At 36.9% G+C, this 23,065-nt stretch overlaps 1 protein-coding gene and 1 long non-coding RNA gene across 11 annotated transcripts in view; one reads left to right on the top strand and one right to left on the bottom strand.

Annotated features, from left to right (window-relative positions):
- LOC134675587 (uncharacterized) overlaps positions 1-23,065 on the bottom strand; it is a 358,978-nt gene that overhangs the window by 29,835 nt on the left and 306,078 nt on the right. The window lies entirely within an intron of this gene.
- Positions 2,505-23,065, top strand: part of LOC134675570 (nuclear factor 1 B-type) — an 80,327-nt gene continuing 59,766 nt past the window's right edge. For 5 of the 10 annotated variants that reach the window (XM_063533866.1, XM_063533864.1, XM_063533868.1 and 2 more), the window contains exon 1: positions 2,506-2,674. In XM_063533866.1, coding sequence (XP_063389936.1) covers positions 2,597-2,674 — 78 coding nt within the window. In that variant the 5' untranslated portion in view covers positions 2,506-2,596. Of the gene's footprint in view, positions 2,701-23,065 lie in introns of all 10 variants that reach the window. The other 5 variants (XM_063533863.1, XM_063533859.1, XM_063533861.1 and 2 more) reach the window with 3 other exon arrangements.

Genomic DNA, 23,065 nt, shown 5'->3' with positions numbered 1-23,065 from the left:
ACAATACGGCTAATGGTCCAAAAATAACGCTGTATTATTCACTCAGATTCTAGGGCATTTGTTTCTGAAGGCAAAATAATTTTTTCAGTAGTTATATTTAAGGGTAAAGTCTAGTAATTGTTAGGTCTGCGGTCTAGGATTATCATTTGATGTAAGCGGCGAGTTAGCACTTTTATAGGCCACCGCGGCCCAGGGCGCTAGCTTGCAGTCAACACCATCTTTTACACAAATATACGGGTGCACTTTGGTTAAATTTTACTAAAATTTATCTAGTTACTAGAGAAAGGCTTCAAAATAGATAATTACTGCCCTTTGAATAATTTTACGGTTTAGACTCACTTGTTAACTTGTTGTTGTTGTTGTGTTGTTGTTGTGCTGTTGTTGTGTTTGTTGTGTGTCACTTGTTTGTTGTGTTTGTTGTTGTGTTTGTGTGTTGTTGTTGTTGTATTGGTTGTCAATGTTAGTATGTCTCACAACAGCTTAAATTCGATTAATTACTGCCCGATCAAAACTTTAAGATACGTCAATTAATATATAGATCTGGAAACGAAATATGACGTTTCTACAAGCAAAAACGTCACTTTTGACACTGACACATCTAATCCATGTCGTTTCAAGATCTATTAACTGACATATCTTAAAGTTCGAAAGGCCCATAAGTACCTACATTTTGGGCAAGCTTAATTATGTTCTATAAAAACGCTACGATTTTTCAAAAATCTGAACCTACCGCATATGAACTGTATCCACATGAACACACATTTATTTATGAACATACCTAACATTAGGTATCTAATATTTATAAAAAAAAACTATTATTTATCAGTTAACCTTCAATAACAACAGATATATTCCATATATTTATTAACATATTATGTTTGATCGAAAACTAACAGCTACGCTAAACGTTAATTGACTTTTCACCACACCAGCTCGGAAAGGCTTACTTTGCACTTCAAATACTGATAGCAAAGTTACATTTTATTCACATGTGAGGCAAACAAATTACAAATTTTGAGTTGTTTTCTTATGTTTGCTGGTAATGGAATTGACTTTTAAATGATGATTTGAAATGATTTGATTTGGTTTTACATTTAATATGTATTTGCTTCGGGTTCAGGGTGAACAATTTTGTGTTTCACTCGGGAGCAAATTTTGTTTAACCCTCGTGCTTTGAAACCCTCGCAACACTCAAGATTCCATTTTTCGAACCACTTGCTACGCTTGTGGTTCAATTTTGGAATCTTTCGCTTGCTCGGGTATCAATATTAGCACGAGCGGTTAACCAACAACGTTGCCCCCTTGTAAAACAAATAACTATTGCCTAAGAAAGCATAAGGGAATGCCTCAACCAGCAAAAAATTTAGTAGTAGTTCATTCTTTGCTTTTTTAAAAAAATCAATTCCAATTTTGAAATATTAGTATTCAACTCAAAAAGTCCGCCTAAACCATTCGAATCGCACGCACACATGCACAACATACGCGAACGCGACATTTATAAACGCGTCAGCTGAAAACTATAATTAGACAAATTTGAACTTAACCACAAAGCGATAAAGTCGAAAACGATTACCGCTTATGCAATAAAATTAGGATATTTCAAAAGTCAAATACAACACTTGAAATAATCAATCGACAACCGAATTTCAACCTAGAGAGTATACAGCTAAGGTTGAAATTCGATTGAGTATTGGATACAGATATGTCATGACTGTGTTCCGAATTTGAAAGAGCTTTCCGAGGGAAGCCGAACGCGTACCGATCGGGTCCGAGAGGCGCCGAGACGCAGCCACTGCCGCGAATGCATTACGACGTAGTGGCTTAGGGTTGGCGCTGAGGAAAAATTCGGGATAATTATTGCGAGTTTTCTTGAACAAAAAATGTTAAAATATGTATTTTTTGCTTTATTTTTTAACATTTGGCAGTTGTAGTTATAGTATAAGATGCCTAAATAAATAATAAGTAAAATAAAGAAGAAGTAAATGGCGTACAAAGATTTTGAATATGAAATATGATTTCACTTAGGCAAACCTAGGTACCTAGTCTAAGGCCGTTTAGGCAAAAGGCAACTATAAATTTTACTATGAATTAAGCTATACACAATAAGATTTAACTATTAAATGTGTCAAAAAAATTAATAATTGTTTTCATTATTTTTTTCAAATATTTTGCTCAAATAAAAAGTTTACCCAACCAATCCGCCTCCTAAAATCTTCGAATATTTGCCGCCCACTTAATAGTTATTGTAGGTTATGTAAGCTATGTTGAAGTAAGAACGTTATACATAAACAGTATCAACTTTCGGTACAAAGCTTTTAATTTCTAAATACAAAAGTCTAGTTCTAGGTCGATGAACGAACAAAATATCCTTTAAATACATGTCAATTAGATAACAATGTGGTTTAATCACAATAAAACTCTCTAAATATTAAAACATTCAAATCTAAAATAAAACAAATGAACCAATAAGGTACGGTAATGAAAAATCCCAAAACATTTCCCGCCGCAGCCCTACCCTCGGGGCGGGGCGTCCCGATCCCTCTCGCCAGTCTGTCGCGGCCCGCCGCGGAGGCAGCACGCGATGCCTTAGCGTATTATGTTCCTCCCCGACCTACCGCGAGCCTGTATGGTTGACGACGTAGCTACCTACCTCCAGGCGCCCTCCTCGGGACAGGTGGCTACATTTTAACAACAACATATGTAATTAACAATCATATTAACAGATGTTGTGGCTAAATGTCGCTTACGCGCCGCCGCCGGGGTATTTTTGCGAGTGGATTTTGAATTTGAGTGTACAGTGATGGTAAACAGATCGATCGCAGGAGATGTTGAATTGCACGTGAAATAGTTTTCCGTTAGATCTGATATGATGTTCGTCGGAAAATCGTAAATATCGGTATTAACAACGTGGTTAAATCAAATACATTCTAATTAAATCTTATAATAAATCGCAATCAAACTCAATATTCTTAACAAATACTCTCAATAAAATATCCAAATAGAAATGAGAAATCTAAATCAAAATGATTCGCAATAATAACTAAACATCAAAAAAAATACTGTTTGTACAACCCTGACATAACTCAATCAAATTTCGAAAGTATAATCTAATTCTATAAAGAATTCGATTTTCAAATATCCAAATGTTGATAAACATCATTTCTCTTGCTACAAAACTATTCTAAAACCGGCCAGTTACATTTCATCCGAACAGCGAACGCTGGCCGAAAATAAAACTGACACTTAAAGCATTCCTCCGCAAAAAAAGAAAAAAGAATCAGTGTATTGTCAACTGCAAAACACGTGTTTATAAAATGAATGACTGATCAAAATGTACAATTACACAAAACAACAACGTGCTACTAGTGTGTTACTAAACTATAGTTATTTCTAAATAAACAAATAAATGAATAAAAGGCTAGATTTGTGGGATAGGTTGGTGGATGGTAAATCGATATGGTGTGGAGATGTGAACTGCAGGCGAAATACGGCATAGAGTAGCATAACGCCCATTCATGTCTGCTGCGGGTACGACCACGTGATTTCATTTCAGATTTTTTTTCTAAGATGGAAAATTATCTAGTCTATGGTATGATTATCTTTCAAATGGTTCATTGGACTGTGTGTGTTATGCCAAAGCTGCCAGGCTTTCAAGTTTTAAAGAAATCGGCAGAATAAATATGACTGGTGTTTGGAAAAGGGTGATATACATTAGTATTTCAAACATAGTGGTAAAATTATCTAAACTATATTTGCTTTAATAAAAAGAAATAGTTGATACAGACTAATACGATCTTTAGGTTCAAAAACACAGAATAAAGTACCAATTGGATGATTTTTTCAAACAAATCAGTGAAGTGAAAAAAATGTGCTATACCTATACGATAAGATATAACATATAAACAAATTATATTTACATATCATACATAAGTTATAAATATAAACGACTTTCAAAATAGTATAATTGTGAAATAGGAATGTAACGAATGATGCTTAACCTAAAAACAAAATTAATTGCACACTTTTAAAAACGTGGATCAAGGAAATCCGTTTAGATTGTAAAATCTGTTTGGTTTTAAAACTTTTAAGCAAGGTATGTCAAAAAGCATTAGTAATCTTTAACATAAATAATATTGAACTATTGCAAAAATTGATAATCGGATAAAATGTACCTATAGGTAACAATATAAAATAAACGAAATTATTGCAATGATCAGAGTTATATTTTTTTAATTGTAAAATAATAAAGTCACCGACTACCGAAAGCTTGTTCAAACTTCATCTAAATCAACCTCAAACATATTCTATAACATATAATTATATAAAATAAAGCAGGCCAATGTTATTTATTAAATAATAATATCCAAAGATAAAGCTTACAGATTTATGCAATTAATCGGGTTGCATTGTGAACAAAATTACCTAAAGTGCACGAAAACACCTTTAGCAAGTCTAAACAGAATCTACCCAAACATAAGTACTCCTAATTTCAACCTTACTCAATCTACACAAAGTTCAAAATCCAAAAAAACAATCCTAATAAGACCTTGCACAAGTTACACAAAATGCAAAGGAAATAGTAACACATCTAAGTTCAAAATGCGACTTTAGGCGTTGTTAATAAAGTTCAAAATGCAAATATCTAAACGCATAGATGCAGGTCTCAGCTGCAGAGTCAGCATTATGTCCGATTGTGGAAATGGAGACACTTTAAGTGGAGATAAGCAGACCTTATCCTTAGAGCAACGAGGATTAAAGTTAGTCGTTAAGTGTTGGTAGCAACTTGAGTTTATTGAGTCTAAATTTGAAGAACTCGACTCGTTTTTATTCGAGTCTCTTAAATCTGAAAATTTTATACAATTAAGATCAATTAAATGTTATACACATAAAGTAGTTGAGGTATCAAAGCTATCTGAAAAGTATAGGGAAGTTTTTAGAATCTACGAAAAAATATATTCTATTAACAAAGGGTCTAGCAGGCTAAGCGAACAAGAAGTGCCCCCAACGACGGATTTGGTCATTCTTTCAGGTGGTGTACTGGCAGGTCCTAAGAACTCTCTATGCTTAATATCAGTCCTCGATCTTCTTTTGTTTTCGAGTTATTCAGGATAATGTAAAATCACCAGTGTATCATTGAAAGTGTCATATTTTGTAAACCGTTCAAGTTAGATTAACCAAACAAAATTATATTTGACAACAATAAAATAGACTACGAAATGAATATGTCTAACCTGCATCATGTCCTTATACTTCATTATAAAAAAAACATTTTATTTTTCTTCTCATTATTTTTTATACTATTCGCGGAGGTACACCTACAAAAAAAATATGCATGAGTAGCCACTAATACCCACTATATACACATATAAAAATATTTGCATAAATCTTCGTGCGTCATGTCAAAAAAAAAACATTATCGAACAAGGATCTCGGAAACGGCTCTAACGATTTCGATGAAATTTGCTATATGGGTGTTTTCGGGGGCGATAAATTGATTTAGCTAGGTCTTATACTTAGACTTAGACTACTACTACTACTACTACTACTACTACTATAAATAATAATTATTTACAATGAACTAAATAAATCCTAATTAGATATGTTTATTTACGATTACTTTATTTTTAAATTATATTCGATTGTCAAATTATGGAATGCTTTAAGAATGTGGGACTGTTGATTTTGTTTATTTAAAATGTTAAAATTGTAATTATATTTATTATACTTTAAGAGAATAAATGAAAAATGTGGTAATAAATATAAAAAAATATCATTCAAAATAAAAATAATATTGGCCTCAAAACAACATACCTATACAGTATCGGCACTATCAGCATTGCCTTTGCTCTATAAAACGCTGAAACAAATAAAAAAAACAACATCTAGTCTATTCTGAAGAACAACACCGGTACATCTGGGCCTAGCGCGGCATTCAACTTTAAAGAGCCGATCTAGATCTGATATTGATTATGACAGTTAATTTTACCTTGTATTAGATTACAAAATCTTAATTTCGGAATTGCTGTAATCGTTATTTTCCAACAATAATATAATTTGTGTCAGTTTATACTTGATAATATACTAAACAGGGTAATTGTCAATATACTTTAACCTTTACAATACAAGTATTGCCTAGTGTGGAGGTCTGCAAAAAATGTGAACATGTACAATTAATTCTCCAAAAAAACATGCAACGCATCTTGTTCGTTCGTCACAATAAAATGTGAAATTTTATAGTTGGCAGGAATTTCTTACACCAACGATTTCAACAATTACAAATAAAATATAATTAAGTTGGTGTTCTGTTATATGTGTCAATGTCGAGCCAAGATAAGGTATTGAACACGAGAAAGCGGCTCCTGGCGTCGGCTCCAGGCGGAACGAATGAATGCTGACTGAAGGAAACTAAACGATTTGGTTACGGAGTAATCCGGGAAAGATCTGAATCTATATTATCTCTATCTGTGTTTATTTGTGTGATGAAATTGTTGTAGAAGTTATATGGAATTTATTAATATAAATTATTAAAAGACAGGAATATAAAACTAGCACTAACTACATTTGAAATAACTTAAATTAAAAATACCTGTCAAAATTTGGTGCCCTCGGTAGGGTGTCCAACACACAGGCAGCGTTCCCGCGCTGGATTGCGATTACAATTCTCTGCGCAAGGAAGTTGCCCGCCCGAAGTCATATTATCACAGATTTTTGGTAAAACAAAAAAAAAATAAGGTAAGGTGGGGTAAGAGTAACAGTTTATTTTGCTCGGGGCAAGACAAACAGTATGAGGATTCCATACAAGCGATAGTCTTCCCCGGTGGTCTTACTCCACCTTACCTTAATAAAATAAATTTTGGTGAAAAATTAAAGCAACTTGTTTTAATTAAATTAAAAAACCTACTTAAAAATTAGGAAAAACTACCATATAAAATTAACAACAAAATATGACTTCAATAGTAGTGACTGAACCAATAATCAATACTTATTCAACTAGTAAATACAATAACGTAACTTTTTGGACACGTAACGATTAACAGGCTATTTGACTGTATTTAAACTAAATTATTTTACCCCATGCAAGAAATAAAGCACCAAAAGATTAAAAGAGAAACGTAGACAGCAGTTATTTTTAGACACAATGTCTATTTTAAAACCCGTACAAAACTATAAAGAGTAGGTAATTCGATCGTGACATCACAAGGTATATAAATTTTCATAGTCACAAAATCGTTTTGACAGTTCGAAAAAGAAACTGATTTGACTAGTTGTCAAGTACCCTATTATACTGTCGAATAAAGCTGGAAGATTTGCTAAGAAACAACTAAAATAACTAAAATCTTACGATCTTAAATGACGAATTAAATATATGTGGTGGAACGAAAGGATTTCCTTTATTGCTAAAAGTTAAAAATGGGTAAAGTTATCAAAAAGAAACGAATCCAATTAGACCACAGATAATATTTAATGTATTAGATCTATTTTTATTTTATTACGCTAATATATAACAAAATTGGTAAACGGTCGATGGCGTTCTGAAATTACAATAACCACCCGAACTTACCTACTATTTTATCTAAAAGACAATTTCGAGTATATTAATAAAATTATTGTTTAGGTAACAAGAAAATTGATAACTAACCTAATCTAACCAAATTAATATAAATTAAAAGGAAAATTAATTGCGATAACACCAAAGCGTTTTCGGGAGAAATAGAAAAAGTAATAAAGCTAAATTAGTCCATACAGGAAAATACGAAACACTTGTAAATGTAAACAACATAAGAAACAATTAAAAAAAAACAAAGAATAATAACATTAATTAACACACTTAAATGACACTGTGATAAACTCATATTAAACCATAACATGCTCTGAAATGTAAAACAAATGAAAATCGGTAACCGCTAGAGCACTGCTAGATGAATTCAAAATAAGAACAATGAAAAAGAAAAAAAAACAAGAATACCCGGCGGCTGTTGCCGCGTCGCATCGATGTCTTACAATATACTCGATGTTACCTCATGTTTCTTCTTTCTCACTCTTTCTTGCCACTCTCGGTGTTGAATGTTTTTCACTAACTGTTAATGTTGATATTCTAACCCCTATTCTATGTTAATGTTTATTGTAGACCGTCTGATTTGAAAAAAAATTGAATTGTTTGTGGTCAGATTGTCTATAAGTCAAATGCATACACTCAATATGTATATAATTTGCCTATTTATGCGATGTATAAAATTTGCTACATGAGTTTATGCATTTAGACTTGTTATGTGAATCAATATCTGTTTTGTCTATGGTAGATTTGTGCGTAGAATATTAAAAACAAACTGTCGCAAGATAGGTTATATATTTTTATGGTTGCGCGATATCTGGGGTTATCCCATATAAATTTGTATCAGTTCGGCCGATTCTATTTTTAAAAGGCCACTTTAACTGAAGTGAATACGACCAACCATAGCATAAAATGTCGGAACTGGATTGAATTTTTAGTATCGAAACATAAAGATGCGTTCAGTTTAATTTCGACTGCATATTGATTCACATAACATTTTTTGTTTTAATATCTTAATGTTAGTTATTAAATTTGTAAGTGCATGATTCCCGAATGCACTAACCCCAGGAATGTGTTGCACGTTTTTATTTTTTAACCTTTTTTTTTAACAGAAGGCAAAGGCTCCATTTGCGGGATTGGATTGATTTGATTTGCGGCTGCAAGGCGAACGTCCGTTGGTTCCAAAGTTTAAAAATGTAAAATGCGGACGACTTTTAAAAAATTGGAACATCGATATTTAAAATTCGAACGTCGATGGCGTTTTGTTTTTGCTAAAAGCGTATTGCGATATCGGAAGTAGGGACAGCGGAAAATATTTTTCTTCCGCAGAATATAAATAATAATGTTGTCGTCTCGTTCACTTGACTTTCCTGATCTTTTATTTATTACGTCGCCAGCGGCATTTTTAACAATTTGTGATCTTTATTTCATGGAGAGATGACTGCAAGGTATGTACAATAAACATTTTATTAGATTTAAGAAATTTATTTATATAAATACCTACTTGAAATTTTTCTAGAGGGCGTTTTGGAATAGGTACTGTATTTATAAGGTATAACAGCATTTTATAAGGACCACTTAAAGTACTTAAACCAAATGCCCGTTTCAAAAAATATTGTAACTTATAATATGTACTAGCAGTCTCTTTTAAATACATTAAGCGGTTTATTAATCGTTTTAAAGCAAATAATCATTTATTTCCTAACAAGCTACTTACCACAACAATTCCCACCGTCGACAACTTTCCTCGCAAGTGTCAAAATGTATGTAAACGCTAAACAAACCTGATCCGATGATCCCCATTCTCCCCGAGCCCGGGCTTACAAGTTGGGGAAAGTTAGGCAACGTTCGACACTTAAGATATAACTTGGTTAAGTTACGTAAGGTAGTAACCGACGTTGTATTTGTTAGGGTGTATCCTTTTTGCGTATTGTGTTGAGTGTTAGCAAGTGTATGACGTATTAGGTGTTAACGTGGAAAGTTATAGAGAATCTAGGTTTGTATTTTGCTTTAAAATCTGTCATATCACATTTGGAGAAATGTTTCCTCTTCCTCGCGTTGTCCCGGCATTTTGCCACGGTTCATGGGAGCCTTAGGTTCGCTTGACAATAATCCCAAGAATTAACGTAGGCACTAGTTTTTACGAAGCGACTGCCAACTGACCTTCCAACCCAGAGAGGAAACCAGGCCATTAAGATTAGTCCGGTTTTCTCACGATGTTTTTCCTTCGACGAAAAGCGAATGATAAATATCAAATAATATATAAAAACTAATTGGTAATATGAGCCGGGCTTTATATAACCTCCGGGTTGAAAGCCACGCGCTCTTACCGCTGGACCACCAGCGCTCTAGTCGGAGAATGTTTACTCATCATCATCATCATTTCAGCCTATATACGTCCCACTGCTGAGCACAGGCCTCCTCTCATGCGCGAGAGGGCTTGGGCTATAGTCCCCACGCTAGCCCAATGCGGATTGGGAAATGTTTACTAGTGTTTTTGAATTGAGTGTGGGGTGTAGCTAGTGTGAAAAGTTGAATAAGTATCAATTACCAATGTCAATTTCTGCGCACGAGTGCGCCGTAATAAGCCCTTAAGATATTGCATATATCCTTGAGTAAAGTTGACCCATGAATAAAGTCCGGGGCAAAGACTGCTGCTGTATAAATCGCAGGTCAGACCCCATATGGAGTACTGCTGTCACCTTTGGGCAGGAGCACCTGGATGCCAGCTTGGACCCTTCGACTCAGTCCAAAGGCGCGCTGTAAGAATCGTCGATGATCCCAAACTCACAAGCGGTATTGAGCCTTTAAGTCTAAGGAGAGACTTTGCCTCCTTGTGTGTGTTCTACCGCTTGTACAATGGGCTGTGCTCTGAGGAATTATTTGACATGATGCCAACGGCCGCTTTCTATCACCGCACCGCTCGCCGCCGGCAGGGTGTTCATCCTCACACCCTAGAACCTAAATGGTCGCGTACTGTGCGATTTAAGAGGAATTTCCTCCCGCGGACGCTCCGGCTGTGGAATGAGCTCCCTTCCGAGGTTTTCCCGAGGGTCTACAGTATGGGGTTCTTCAAAAAAGGAGTGTACAGGTTTTTAAAAGGTCGGCAACGCGCATGTAACACCTCTGGAGTTGCAGGCGTCCATAGGCTACGGTGACTGCTTACCATCAGGCGGGCCGTATGCTTGTTTGCCACCGATGTGGTATATAAAAAAAAACTCATGCCGTCGTGGCCCCGGTGGCCGAGTGGCCACGGCATCTGCTGCGAATGCAGAGGACGATGGTTCGATTTCAGCCATAAGGCGAGCCGTATGCTTGTTTTAGACCGACGTAGAATTTACTTAGTGAAATTAGTGCATTTTTGTGGATGTCCTATCCCACCAGATTAACCCTCTGTGATATGGAGCAGATGTCAAGGCCGCAGATGGTCTGGCACCGCCTCAACACGGTTTGGCACCCGGGCCCAACGTTTATTTGTCACATTTAAACTTGCCGTTTTACTTTTTACGGCAGTTGCCTGGTTAACGAGATGAGATTACTGGTTTTGTTAAGCTTTGGTTGACTGTGTTATACAGGGAAGCCAAAAAATAAGTACATTCCCGTTGCCAGGGAGGTTTTGGGATTATACTGAGCAACTTTTACTATGGTACCAACCCCGAATTGTTTTTCCTTCGCCGGAAAGCGAATGATAAATATCAACCCCGAAACCGCGAAAAAAATATTTGGCTGTTTCATACATTTTTGTTGGTACATTTTCTATGGGAGAGTAATTTTATATTATTTTATTAAATAGTTCAATGAATCGACCAAGCCTGGTGACGTTAGTACCTACTAGATGAGTACCGTCTAGCTGCCCACCTTATAAAAATTGGCCACGAGATGTGACTCTATAGTGTTAGCATTCTCTGCCAGTCAAACATTAGGTTAAATAGAAATAGTAAAATAAAAAACCGGGCAAGTGCGAGTCGGACTCGCGCACGAAGGGTTCCGTACCATAATAAAAAAATAAAACGGGAAAAAAATCCAAAAAAAAAAACGGTCACCCATCCAAGTACTGACCACGCCCGACGTTGCTTAACTTTGGTCAAAAATCACGTATGTTGTATGGGAACCCCGTTTAAATCTTTATTTTATTCTGTTTTTAGTCTTTGTTGTTATAGCGGCAACAGAAATACATCATCTGTGAAAATTTCAACTGTCTAGCTATCACGGTTCGTGAGATACAGCCTGGTGAAAGACAGACGGACGGACGGACGGACGGACGGACGGACAGCGAAGTCTTAGTAATAGGGTCCGGTTTTACCTTTTGGGTACGGAACCCTAAAAACCAACTAAAAATGTAGCATTGGTTGGTTGGTGTAAATAATTCTCAGTTTTTTTATTAGCCTACTTTGGTGTCCCACTGCTGGGCAAAGGCCTCGTTTTCTCCACTCGACCCTGTCATCGGCATTTTCCCACCATTTGGTGTAGTATGGGTTCAAATCCTCCCGCGATCTCCTTTTCGGTCTGCCTGAACCCCGGCCTGCACCGTCTATGGTGTTTTGTGGGTTCTCTGTAACCATTTTGGCCCACCTTTCCGGGTGTATGCGGCAGACATGTCCAGCTCAGTCCCACTTAAGCTTAGCTGTCGACTACATCATCATTCATCACCATCATTTCTCAGTTTTAATGTTATTTTGTAGCTATTACAAAAGCGTCTCAAATCGGGGTGTCATATATATATTTTAGTACGAATCGTATAGAGGCCCAGAGAGGTTTTAAAGAGGCCTTTTAAAATATCTACAGTCACCTGCAATATGTTACTCTTCGACCGCATAAATATGTGACATGCTCTTCTTCTTCTTGGTCGTGACCTCATGTGGTCATCTGAGGGACGTGACTTCTATGGGGTATTCTTCCTATCACTGCTCTCCAAGCCTCTGGATCTTCGGCCATCTGCATCGTTGCCTGGAGCGAAGTCTGGGTAATATTTTTGACCACATCTGGGCTATAACCGCGAAAATCGAAGTTCGCAAATTGCGGGGATTTTTCTCTGTCACTCTAATTACGCCTTCGTTGGAGTAAAAGAGAAAGATCCCCGCAATTTGCGAATTTCGGTTTTCGCGGTAGCCGCTCTGACCATCTACTGGGTGTTCGCCCTCTACTCCTTCGTCCGTCGACACTCCCGGTAGTAATGCGCCTTTCTAGCTCGCTCTTATGGCTCTACAAATAAGATCGTGTCAGATATTTTTGCGGCAACGTTGTGTATAATTATTATTGCAGACTGTACATCGATGAAAGACGACTTGTCGTTCGTTGACAAACATTAACAACGAATTAGTTCTCACTGTAGGCGTTCCTACTTAGTCATAAGTATTTATAAATGTCAAAAACACAATGACATTGACAGTGTACGCGGTGTCAAGGCCGGGCTACTGACATATGACAGTTGGCAGAGGAAGCCTGCCAGTTGCCAAGTTGGTTGAATCGTTTTTGTTTCGTCTAGATTCACGGAAATCCTTAAATAACATCATTCATTCGTAGTACACTTAAGAGTAATGATAAATAGGTCACTTTTTATAAAAATAACACGTTTTGCTTGCATTATGCAGATGTGTTTGTGTCTAGGACAGAACTATTAATTTCAGAGGGCCTACCGCGAACATTGAAGCTCGCAAAATTCGAGTATCTTTCTCTTTTATTCCAATACAGGCGATTACTCTAATTATAGAGTGACAGAGACACTCGAAATTTACGAACTTCGTATTTCACGGTTATAGCCCTAGAGCCGATTTTTAAATAGCATTTCACCGTTTTCCACAGATTTTCGAGTAACAAAATCGAGCGCTCGCCCACTGAGCTGAATCCGTTTTATTCACTCGTCCATTTACCTATTTAAAAGTTTAATAGAAAATTAACAAGATTTTTTGTTATTGTTAACGGAATAAAATTAATTTTGTCGTGACAAAGTGTGTAAATGCTAAAATAAAGTCACATTTTCAAAGAAATTTGATGTTAATGGTGACACTTTGTCATTGCAAAGTCTTTGCAGAGTTAACTTTGTTCGACTCTTCATTTAATTGAACAAACATAAATTTTAAAAAACGTTACGTCTACCGCGGATTTTGTATTAATTTTATGGTGAGAATGACCCTAAAAATGATAAAATAATGTAATATTCTTATACAATACTTCTTCTCTTCCTGGCGTTATCCCGGCATTTTGCCACGGCTCCTGGGAGCCTGGGGTCCGCTTGACAACTAATCCCATGATTTGACGTAGGCACTAGTTTTTACGAAAGCAACTGCCATCTGACCTTCCAACCCCGAGGGGAAACTAGGCCTTATTGGGATTAGTCCGGTTTCCTCACGATGTTTTCCTTCACCGAAAAGCGACTGGCAAATATCAAATGATATTTCGTATATAAGTTCCGAAAAACTCATTGGTACGAGCCGGGGTTTGAACCCGCGACCTCCGGATTGAAAGTCGCACGCTCTTACCGCTAGGCCAGTGCTTGTTCTTATACAATACTAACTACTAAAATCACAAAGAAAGCGACTAGAGGGTTCATAAATTGCCAGGTAGCAATGTCAATACCAGACGTCTTGAAGCAGGTACGATAATTCCTATCTTCGCCTGTGTCTGACGGCCCGGTATCATCGATTACTATCGAATGTAGCTTTTGCGGAGTTTTTAGGAAAACTAACGGCTTAGTAGGTATACATTTCAGCAATAAAATGCGCGTGCGAATGAGGTAGAAACAAGCAGGTCAGTGTACAAAATTCTTAGTCTCTTCTTCTCGTCTCTTCTTTTAGTCCCCTGATGCCTGAGTATGGGGTTGTGCACAAATCACGCGAGGTGTTTTCGGGTACTTTTTGACCCTCCCTCTCCCTTGGTGATATTTGGTAAGGTTTTTGGCTACCCCCCCTCCCCCACATAACCTCACGTGTATTTTTTTGAAATTTTTCCATCCGTCCGGACAAAACCATGCGCTTCAAAATTTCTTAAAAAAGACTCGCTATTTTGAAGTGTCGAGTGAAGATTTATGTTTAACGAAACCGAAAAAAAGTATCTACTCATGTGGTAGGTATTTTTTCTTAGTTTCGTTCACTGTAGAAAAATACACGTCGTGATGTCTCCTTATAACCCCCCTCCCCCAACGTGATCTGTCATGGTTTTTTCGCGACCCCCCAATCGAACCTCGCGTGATTTGTGCACAAGCCCTATGGCAGAAGTAGCTACTACCACACTTAACTGTTGCTGCATTCTATTTATGATAGCAATGATGCAACATTAACTGCATTACCATTCAGACGTGCACAAGAATCCCAGTTTGCGTGAAATTCTAATAGATCAGGTCCGTCTCAATAATGGACTGTGTGGAATGAATAAATAACTAACACTGTGATTATTTTACTAACAATGACTTAACTTTACTCATTCACTGCCAACGTTTTCGTAGCGCTTCTTCTTCTTTCTCTTTGCCTTATTAGTTCAGTCATTATAGATTTTGACCTGTGAATAATCAGTTGAAGGGGGGGGGGGGGGGGGGGGTACTGGGAGTGTAAATTCAAAAAGTAGACTAAATCAGGCTCCTGTGTATATTCGAAAAACGGTTTTTCTTGAATAGCTCGGCCATTTTTGATTTTACAGTAAAACAGAATAAAAATTGTAGGAAATTTAATTCTCTACAAGTTTGGTCCTCACAATTTTTCTTCAAAATATCATCGAGATGATGAAAATATTTTTAATTTGTCGCTTTTTTTCAAATTTAATTTCCAAAATATCGATCCTCGACCGACCTACGAAAAAAAATCCAAGAACTGATTATTCACGGGTAGGGTCGGTTATTTGGATATAATGACTGGACTACGACTATATCCTCATTATTTGGTTGGCTCTCCTCGTTCTCATGCGCCAGGACCGTCTGTCCTGGCCGCGTAGCCAAGATGCCGTTCGCTTACGCTCCATAGCGATCGAAACGCAACTGTCACTGTCGCACGAATATGGAAGAGTGATAGAGAGACATAATGCTTTTCGTTGTCGAAGCGATAGCGATTGTAACCTTGTCTAGGCCGGCTGAGTTGTCTTTGGGGTAAGTTGGGCTGGTTCCAAGTCGCGGGTCACTGTAGACCACCACGTGGTTTAGGTCTTCCTTGTCTGCTTGCTTCCCTGTTCGGCAATGCCAAGGCTTGCCGAATTACGTGGTCTTCGGGGCGTCTCATCACGTGGCCACGTGCCAGCCACGAAGGTACGGCCGTACCAGCGAAGCCTACTTTCCGTGACTTTGTTTGTGATGGGTGCAACTTTGCAACGTTTTTGTAGCGCTACACTTGTAGTAGATTCTAGCGTTTTCCCGCTTTGTAAAGGAAAGCGACTATGTACAAAGAACCCGCAGGTTCCCAGCACTCTACTAGTATGTATTGAGGAACAGTCTTAAGAGGATAGTGGAGATATTCCTCTTTGGATATTGACATTTTTGATAATATTTTGACGTATAATTTTATGTATATTAAATAACCATAGCACCTTCGTTAGATTTTTTTTTATCAATTTAGCTTCCAAAGACTTGTATAGTCCTGAAGGGGTGCAAAGTTTCGAGAAAAAACCGTCACCGCTTAAATAAATGGCTTTGACAGCTAAAATAAATGGCGCTATAGTTGGTTGAGGCGTATGCGTTGCGGTCATTGGATTGTCAAAAGTCAACTTTTGACAACCATAATTGTCGCATAATCTACATCAGCGGTCAAATACGAAGCGCGAATTTTCCTCAAACTTACCCATCTTGTATAGTTTTAATTTTAGTTTTACAATGCGATTTGCACGAAATACTTGAATCACCAAAAGCTTCATCAAAGATAATGTTATATTTTGTTATAACGTTTATTTTCGGCCAGTCGCGAGGCAACAAATAAATAGAGGAAAACGTTAGGCTAGGTACCGCTGATCTCAAACTTTCATGTTATTTAAAAAACACTCTACGCACGTATATATACGGTTTAAATTTGGTATACATTTGTAGTAGTTATAAGAGATTGCTGAAGTTAAGCGTCAAATGAGTTTGAAATTCGAATAAGCTGCCAGTCATGAATGTAACGGAACGTTGACAACATTCTGTTTTTGAAAATGTTTTTATTTTAACGTTGATATTGTTTATGACATTAATAATTCGTGGCAGTTATAATTTGAATTATATTGTAACAAACAGGACAAGTGCGAGTCAGACTATCCCACCGAGGGTTCCGTACTTTTTAGTATTTGTTGTTATAGTGGCAACAGAAATAAATCATCTGTGAAAATGTCAACTGTCTATCACGGTTCATGAAATACAGCCTGGTGACAGACAGACGGACAGTAGAGTTGTGGAGTTGAGACAGACGGTGAGTGGAGAGTGTGCAAGTTCACTAAAAAAGAATTGTCTCAAACGGTTTGTCAAATGTAACAAGCCCTTGATAATCGTTTGTTCCTATCTGTCATTTTGACATTTTGTATTGTAAGAGGTTGCCAAATTTTATGAATAAGGGGGGTAATTCTCGAGAAACTCATTCATATGGGCCATGATTCAATCTTATAAAAGGTAAAAATACAAAGAATTACCTATGAGGTACTCTTGTTCGAAATGCTAATGCCCAATAGATGACACTGTGCTGCATGTATTGGGACAAACTGCCCGATCTGAACTTTAAGATACGTCAATTAATAGAAACGATATGGATTAGATGTGTCAGTGTCAAAAAAGACGTTTTTGTTTTAAGAAACGTCACTTTTGACACTGACACAATCTAATCCATATCGTTTCTAGATCTATTAATTGACGTATGTTAAAGTTCGAATCGGACCGAAAGACGAGCATACGTACGTCTATCTTAAATACCTAAAATCATGAAGCTAAGACGCCGCGCCCGCACCCTTTATACGTAGATACGTATGTCTTATAGAATAATGCCCCGTCATCACTACATTTCATACATAATTTCTGCTTTTCCATTACACAATTTCCACAAGTTTATACTATACGCAGCCTAAAACCGCAGCTTAAACGCACCCTGCGCCCTTACACATATTTATCTAACAGGCCATCGAAAACTAATCGTATATCTCCCGCGTTAAGCGCAGCAGATGCCCCGACCAAAATTGCCGGCCGGGCCATCAATACCCAGCTAATTGAATATTATACAGTGTGTGCCGAAAATCTGCCGTAATATGTGGTTTCCCTGCTAGCGGGATACAGGGTGCAGTTGCAGAACTAAATATAGTGTGCCTGTTTTAGCCGCGAGCTCGCGCAACGTCGCGTTAGAGGGAGACGGGCGTTCTATTATCGGAAAAATGGTGGCGCGCTCTAGACGCTGAGGGCTTGGACGAAAAAGCGTTGCGTCACGCCGTTGCCGTTTTCTTTGGGTGTTTTTCTAATTGTGTTCGCTTTTTTAGCATTAGAAAAAGACTACACGTTCTTATCGTGTCTTTTAATTGAAAAACGCTTTTTAAAAATCAGTAACTATTACTTATGAAAGCAAAAGAATGTAAGTAATCGTATATGATTCATAATTGTTACATATTTGCCGTGACTTTTTTTTTAAGAGTTTTTCAATAAAAAGACACGTCAAGATTGTTTACCTTTTTTCTAATGCTAAAAAAACCAACTATAGATCAAAATGTTCTTACTAAGAACTAAGGAGTCAATCGGTTCGATTCGGGAAATGAATTAGAGACTCACTAGATATGATATAGTAAAGAAATGTGACGTTCCATGAAAAAGGTACCTTATGGTATAGGTATGCTTATGTCGTATAGCGCCGCAATAATATTGGAGCGGCGTTAATAATAACGTAAGCGCCAACCGCCTTAAGGTACCTTTATTTATTTTATTTTATTTAAACTTTATTGCACAAAGTATATACAAAAATGTACAAATGGCGGACTTAATGCCAAATAGCATTCTCTACCAGTCAACCATAGGGCCAAACAGACCCATAGGATAGGATAGGGCCTTTACCCATGGGACGTCACATATCTTTACTATATCGTATCTAGTTAATCTCTAATTCATTTCCCGAATCGCGCCGAATGTCTAAGATAGTTTAGTGTAAAATCAGGATGCAATTTCAAGATTTATGTAAAACGCCTTGTTTTGTGTTGTCGCTATGCGTGCTTTTCTTTGGGATGTTTTAACCGACTTCAATTTGAGTAGAAGGAGGTTCTGTATTCGGTTTTGGCTATTTGTTTTATGTATGTTGAACGCTTATTTTGAGCCCCGAGCACAGTGGCCTGATTCGATTTTTTTATTCGGGAATTTTTGGTTTGTTTTCGAGCTCTTTCCTCAATTATTGGTTATGTAGGATAGGACAAAATTTGTTGCCATATGTCCAACGTTGTTGCATCAGACCGCGTAGCCAACATGCCAATCGCTTACGCTTCGTAGCGATCAAAATGCAACTGTTACTGTCGCAATAATATAGAAAAGTGATAGAGATACAAAGCGTTTCGTTGTCGAAGCGATTGTAAACTTGACTAGGCCGGCAGAAGTTTGTTTGTCTATGGCTACTTTTTTAAATTAGGAATTATACTTTGTTATCAATGTGAGAAGATAAAATTAATCTCGTATGATGATTAGTGAAAAATCGAGTCGCATTTTTTCTTCATTCATAGCCTTCATAGGACAAGTACCTACTTATACTATAGTTATTTGTTTTACAAGGGGGCAAAGTTGGTGTTAAACCGCTCGTGCTAATATTGATACACGAGCAAGCGAAAGATTCCAAAATTGGAATCTTGTGCGTTGCGAGGGTTTCAAAGCACGAGGGTTAAACAAAATTTGCCCCTTGTTCCATGCATTTCTCTTTGAGCGTTTAATGGGGTTGTACAGGGCAAGCATCTTTAAAGCATGAAATAGTATATTGAAAAAGTTAGGTTTCCGAATAATAGAGAATTATCGCTGGAAGGACGAAAATGGGAGAAAAAGTCCGTACCGTCAGATACGGGGGCAGCGAAGCGCACCGCGTCACTTCAAGTTTTCGTTAGTTTGCTCGTAGCAGTCCCTTAATAGCTATAATTAAGAAATTTTTGGGAGAAAAATTTATAAAAAATTAATTTTAATTTTAATTTACTGTACAGTCTAGCTTAGTTACCAAGAGTAATGGAAAAGACAGGTTATACATACCGTATAATATTTTGTCACACAAATCAAGCATCTTAGACAACATGAAAAATTTGATTTAATGAGTAAGTTTTTCTGAAAATTTTCATTGAAAGGACGAAACATACTCGTCATCGCCGTGAGCAGTGCTGTGACAGTTGACATGTAATTTCATGCATTACACTTTGCGTTACCCCCCCCCCCCCCCTAATTTGAAATGACGTAATTTATGAATAGCCCCTTACACGCAACGCAGGTTTAGGATTTTTTGTGTAGGAACTAAAACGGTATTTTTTCGTTCTTTGTTAATTACCTATTTTATTCCTAATTGGGCAATCTAATAATACTAATTGTAAGTCGTTACCTAAAAACAACTGAGTACTGCATTTCGAGTATAAAATAATTCGAAATAATACATATATGTATAGTTATTTCCACAAAACAAAGCGGCGCGCTCATTCTTTCTTCCGTGATTATTTCAAAGTTTTAGCAAAAACCGGTTCCAATCCCGTTTAGGTAGAGGATTGAGCGGCTACCGCGAAAACCGAAATTCGCAAATTGTGGGGATCTTTCTCTTTTACTCCAATGAAGGCGTAATTAGAGTGACAGAGAACAATCCCCGCAATTTGGGAACTTCGATTTTCGCGGTTATAGCCCTGGAGCCGTGATGCATACGCTGGTGTGATTTGGCCTTTAATATTTTCTACATTAACCTACGTAATCTATAATGCTAGCGAGCAATAATAGACACAGCAACGCAAACTATTACTGACATTGTTGCACCGACAGATAATGTACAATAAGATTTATTGTAACTACATTCTTGAGACGCTCTACTAAGGGCCACTTGCACCATCCCACTGACCCGTGGTTAAGCGGTTAAACCCTTAACCTAGTGTCAAATTATACTGATAACCATGGAAACTCCAGGTTTAACCGGTTAACCCTGGGTTGGTGGAATGGTGGAAGTGGGCCTAAGTATATATTATTTGGATTTATAATTCAAAACAATGCAGATAAATAAAAATGGTTTTTAATTACTATCGTAAAAAAACGTACCACGTCAAGGATCGTGTCGAAAAAAATATATAAATTAATTTTATAAGCTAATTACCTACTTCAGAAATGGTAAATCACAATACAATTAACACACACACATTCACAACAACAACAATCACATTGTATTAAGTTATGTTCCTAGGGTTAGCTACTTCTTTTAAGTCTCGCCGTCATGTACAGTTTATTTTAGTTTGACTACCATTTCATATGTATCTCTCAGTTACTTAAAGGTTAGCTGGAAGAGATCCCTTAACGGGATAAGTTCGCCTTTGTACACATTTATTGTATTCTCTCTGTGTTATGTACTTGTTTTGTGCAATAAAGTGTTTACTACTACTACTACAATTAAAACATACCCACACTTACATAAAAAGAAGCCTGTCCTATCCTCGGGCACAGAATAAATAATAGTACTAGGTACAGAAGACTCACTCTCTATCAAAACGCGTCTGTCACGATCGGCACAGATATGGCCGCTAGGTGGCGACAGCGCCACGCGCGGCTTATGGCAAACCCCGAAATTGGGGTCGAACGGATGGAGTTTTAGCTACCTGTAGCAAAGCGACGAAATCGCGGAGTGAGCCACGTCTGCCCCGGGTAAAGGATGACTCATATCACGGTAGTACTGTATGTACAGGTCCGGTCTGAGGCATCCGACACTTCAGTTTTCTATAGAAAGCATCACGTGATCACCGATCACCCATCATACTGCCGTATTCGAACTTCAAGATGTTCACAAGAGACGACACGTACTAGATCCATTCTAGATACGTTATAGTTTAGATATCAACTTAGTTCTCTTTTGCAGCGCAATTCGGGCAACCAATGTCACTTTTACGTTAGATAGAATACGATATCTATTAGATGTGAATTGGATGTGGATTGGGCAAGGATGATTAAGTCATATCCTGTGGAAATTGTTCAAGAGTATCTCCAGAATCGCGCAAATGTCAAATTTGACAGGTTAGATCTTAAACATATCATTATCGTATCTTGGAGATGTCTAAAAGATATTTATTAGATGTCTATTTCAAAATCGGAATCGGGCCCAGAAAACGAAGTGTCGGAAGCCTCGGCCCCGGCCCGCGAGTCGTTAAAGGCTGCGAAAAACAAACTAAACCATAGAGCAGCAATGAAAGACAATTGCCGTCAATAAATAGACTACTCTACTTATCACTTGAACGATAACTAGTAAACTTTTATGACTCTGTGGGACTCATAAATTATGAGTCCCACAGCCAATGAAGTGGGGTCCATATTGGGTCGCATAATAATTGATTGTCCTAATGTAATGTTACGCATAAAACTCATTTCGCATAATAGTTATTGTGCTGGAAATATTAACATTTCTGAAAAATTATAACACAAACCTAACCTAACCTACCCTATTCTACACAACCTATGCAAAACATTTTCGAAAATACTTTCCGTTTCAGCTGGAGAAAAAATATGCGAAAAGAGATTTATGCGTAACATTACATTATGACAATCAATTATTATGCGATGAGGATCCCAATGGGGTGATATGATTTCAATTTTCAATTTCAATTTATTTTGCCATGTTAGGTATACAGGATACACTTTTGTCCGTCAATTATTGCACAGTTTTCCTTAAGACAAAATGCCTACTTAATTAATTAACTAATACAATTATCCCATACATCTTTTTCATCCAAATAATCTGCATCAAATCGCAAATAAACAATCATTCATTCATTCATTCATTCATTCATTCATTCATTCATTCATTCATTCATTCATTCATTCATTCTGACACTTTATAGTACGATTTTTCGTTTCACAATTTTCTTAAATTTATTATCTGGCAAACTTATTATATGATTAGGAATTTTGTTGTAGATATGTACTGCCTGACCAATAAATGATTTTCGAGCCTTAGCAAGTCGTAAGCGGCGTACAGCAAGTTTATCTTTATTTCTTGTGTGATACCATCGATATACTTGCTATTTTCAGCAAACTATTGTAATTTTGTGCTTAATAAGTTTAATAACACACTTTAGTCGAATATAGTATAGTTAGGCCAGGGACTATCTAATTTCAAACATAGACATAAAAAATCATACTGTCTTTGTTTTAATATATTACTAGCACCAAAACGAAAAGGGATGATTTACAGTTTTTTTAGTTTTACTGTAAAATTGTGTTTGCCAGATTATAGTTTGAGTAGAGATTTGCACACTTTCATAAGCATATTATAATTTTTCTTTATTGAATTATGCTAGGATCTAGTTAGGAACTGAATTATTCGAATTGTTGATATTATGTAAATTTATATAAGTGAAAATTATAAACTTTATAAACTTTAGATAAAAATAGTGTGA

Source organism: Cydia fagiglandana, chromosome 22 (assembly GCF_963556715.1).
Source record: "Cydia fagiglandana chromosome 22, ilCydFagi1.1, whole genome shotgun sequence".
Classification (NCBI taxonomy): Eukaryota; Metazoa; Arthropoda; class Insecta; order Lepidoptera; family Tortricidae; genus Cydia; species Cydia fagiglandana.
This window is presented reverse-complemented; position numbering and strand designations above follow the sequence as displayed.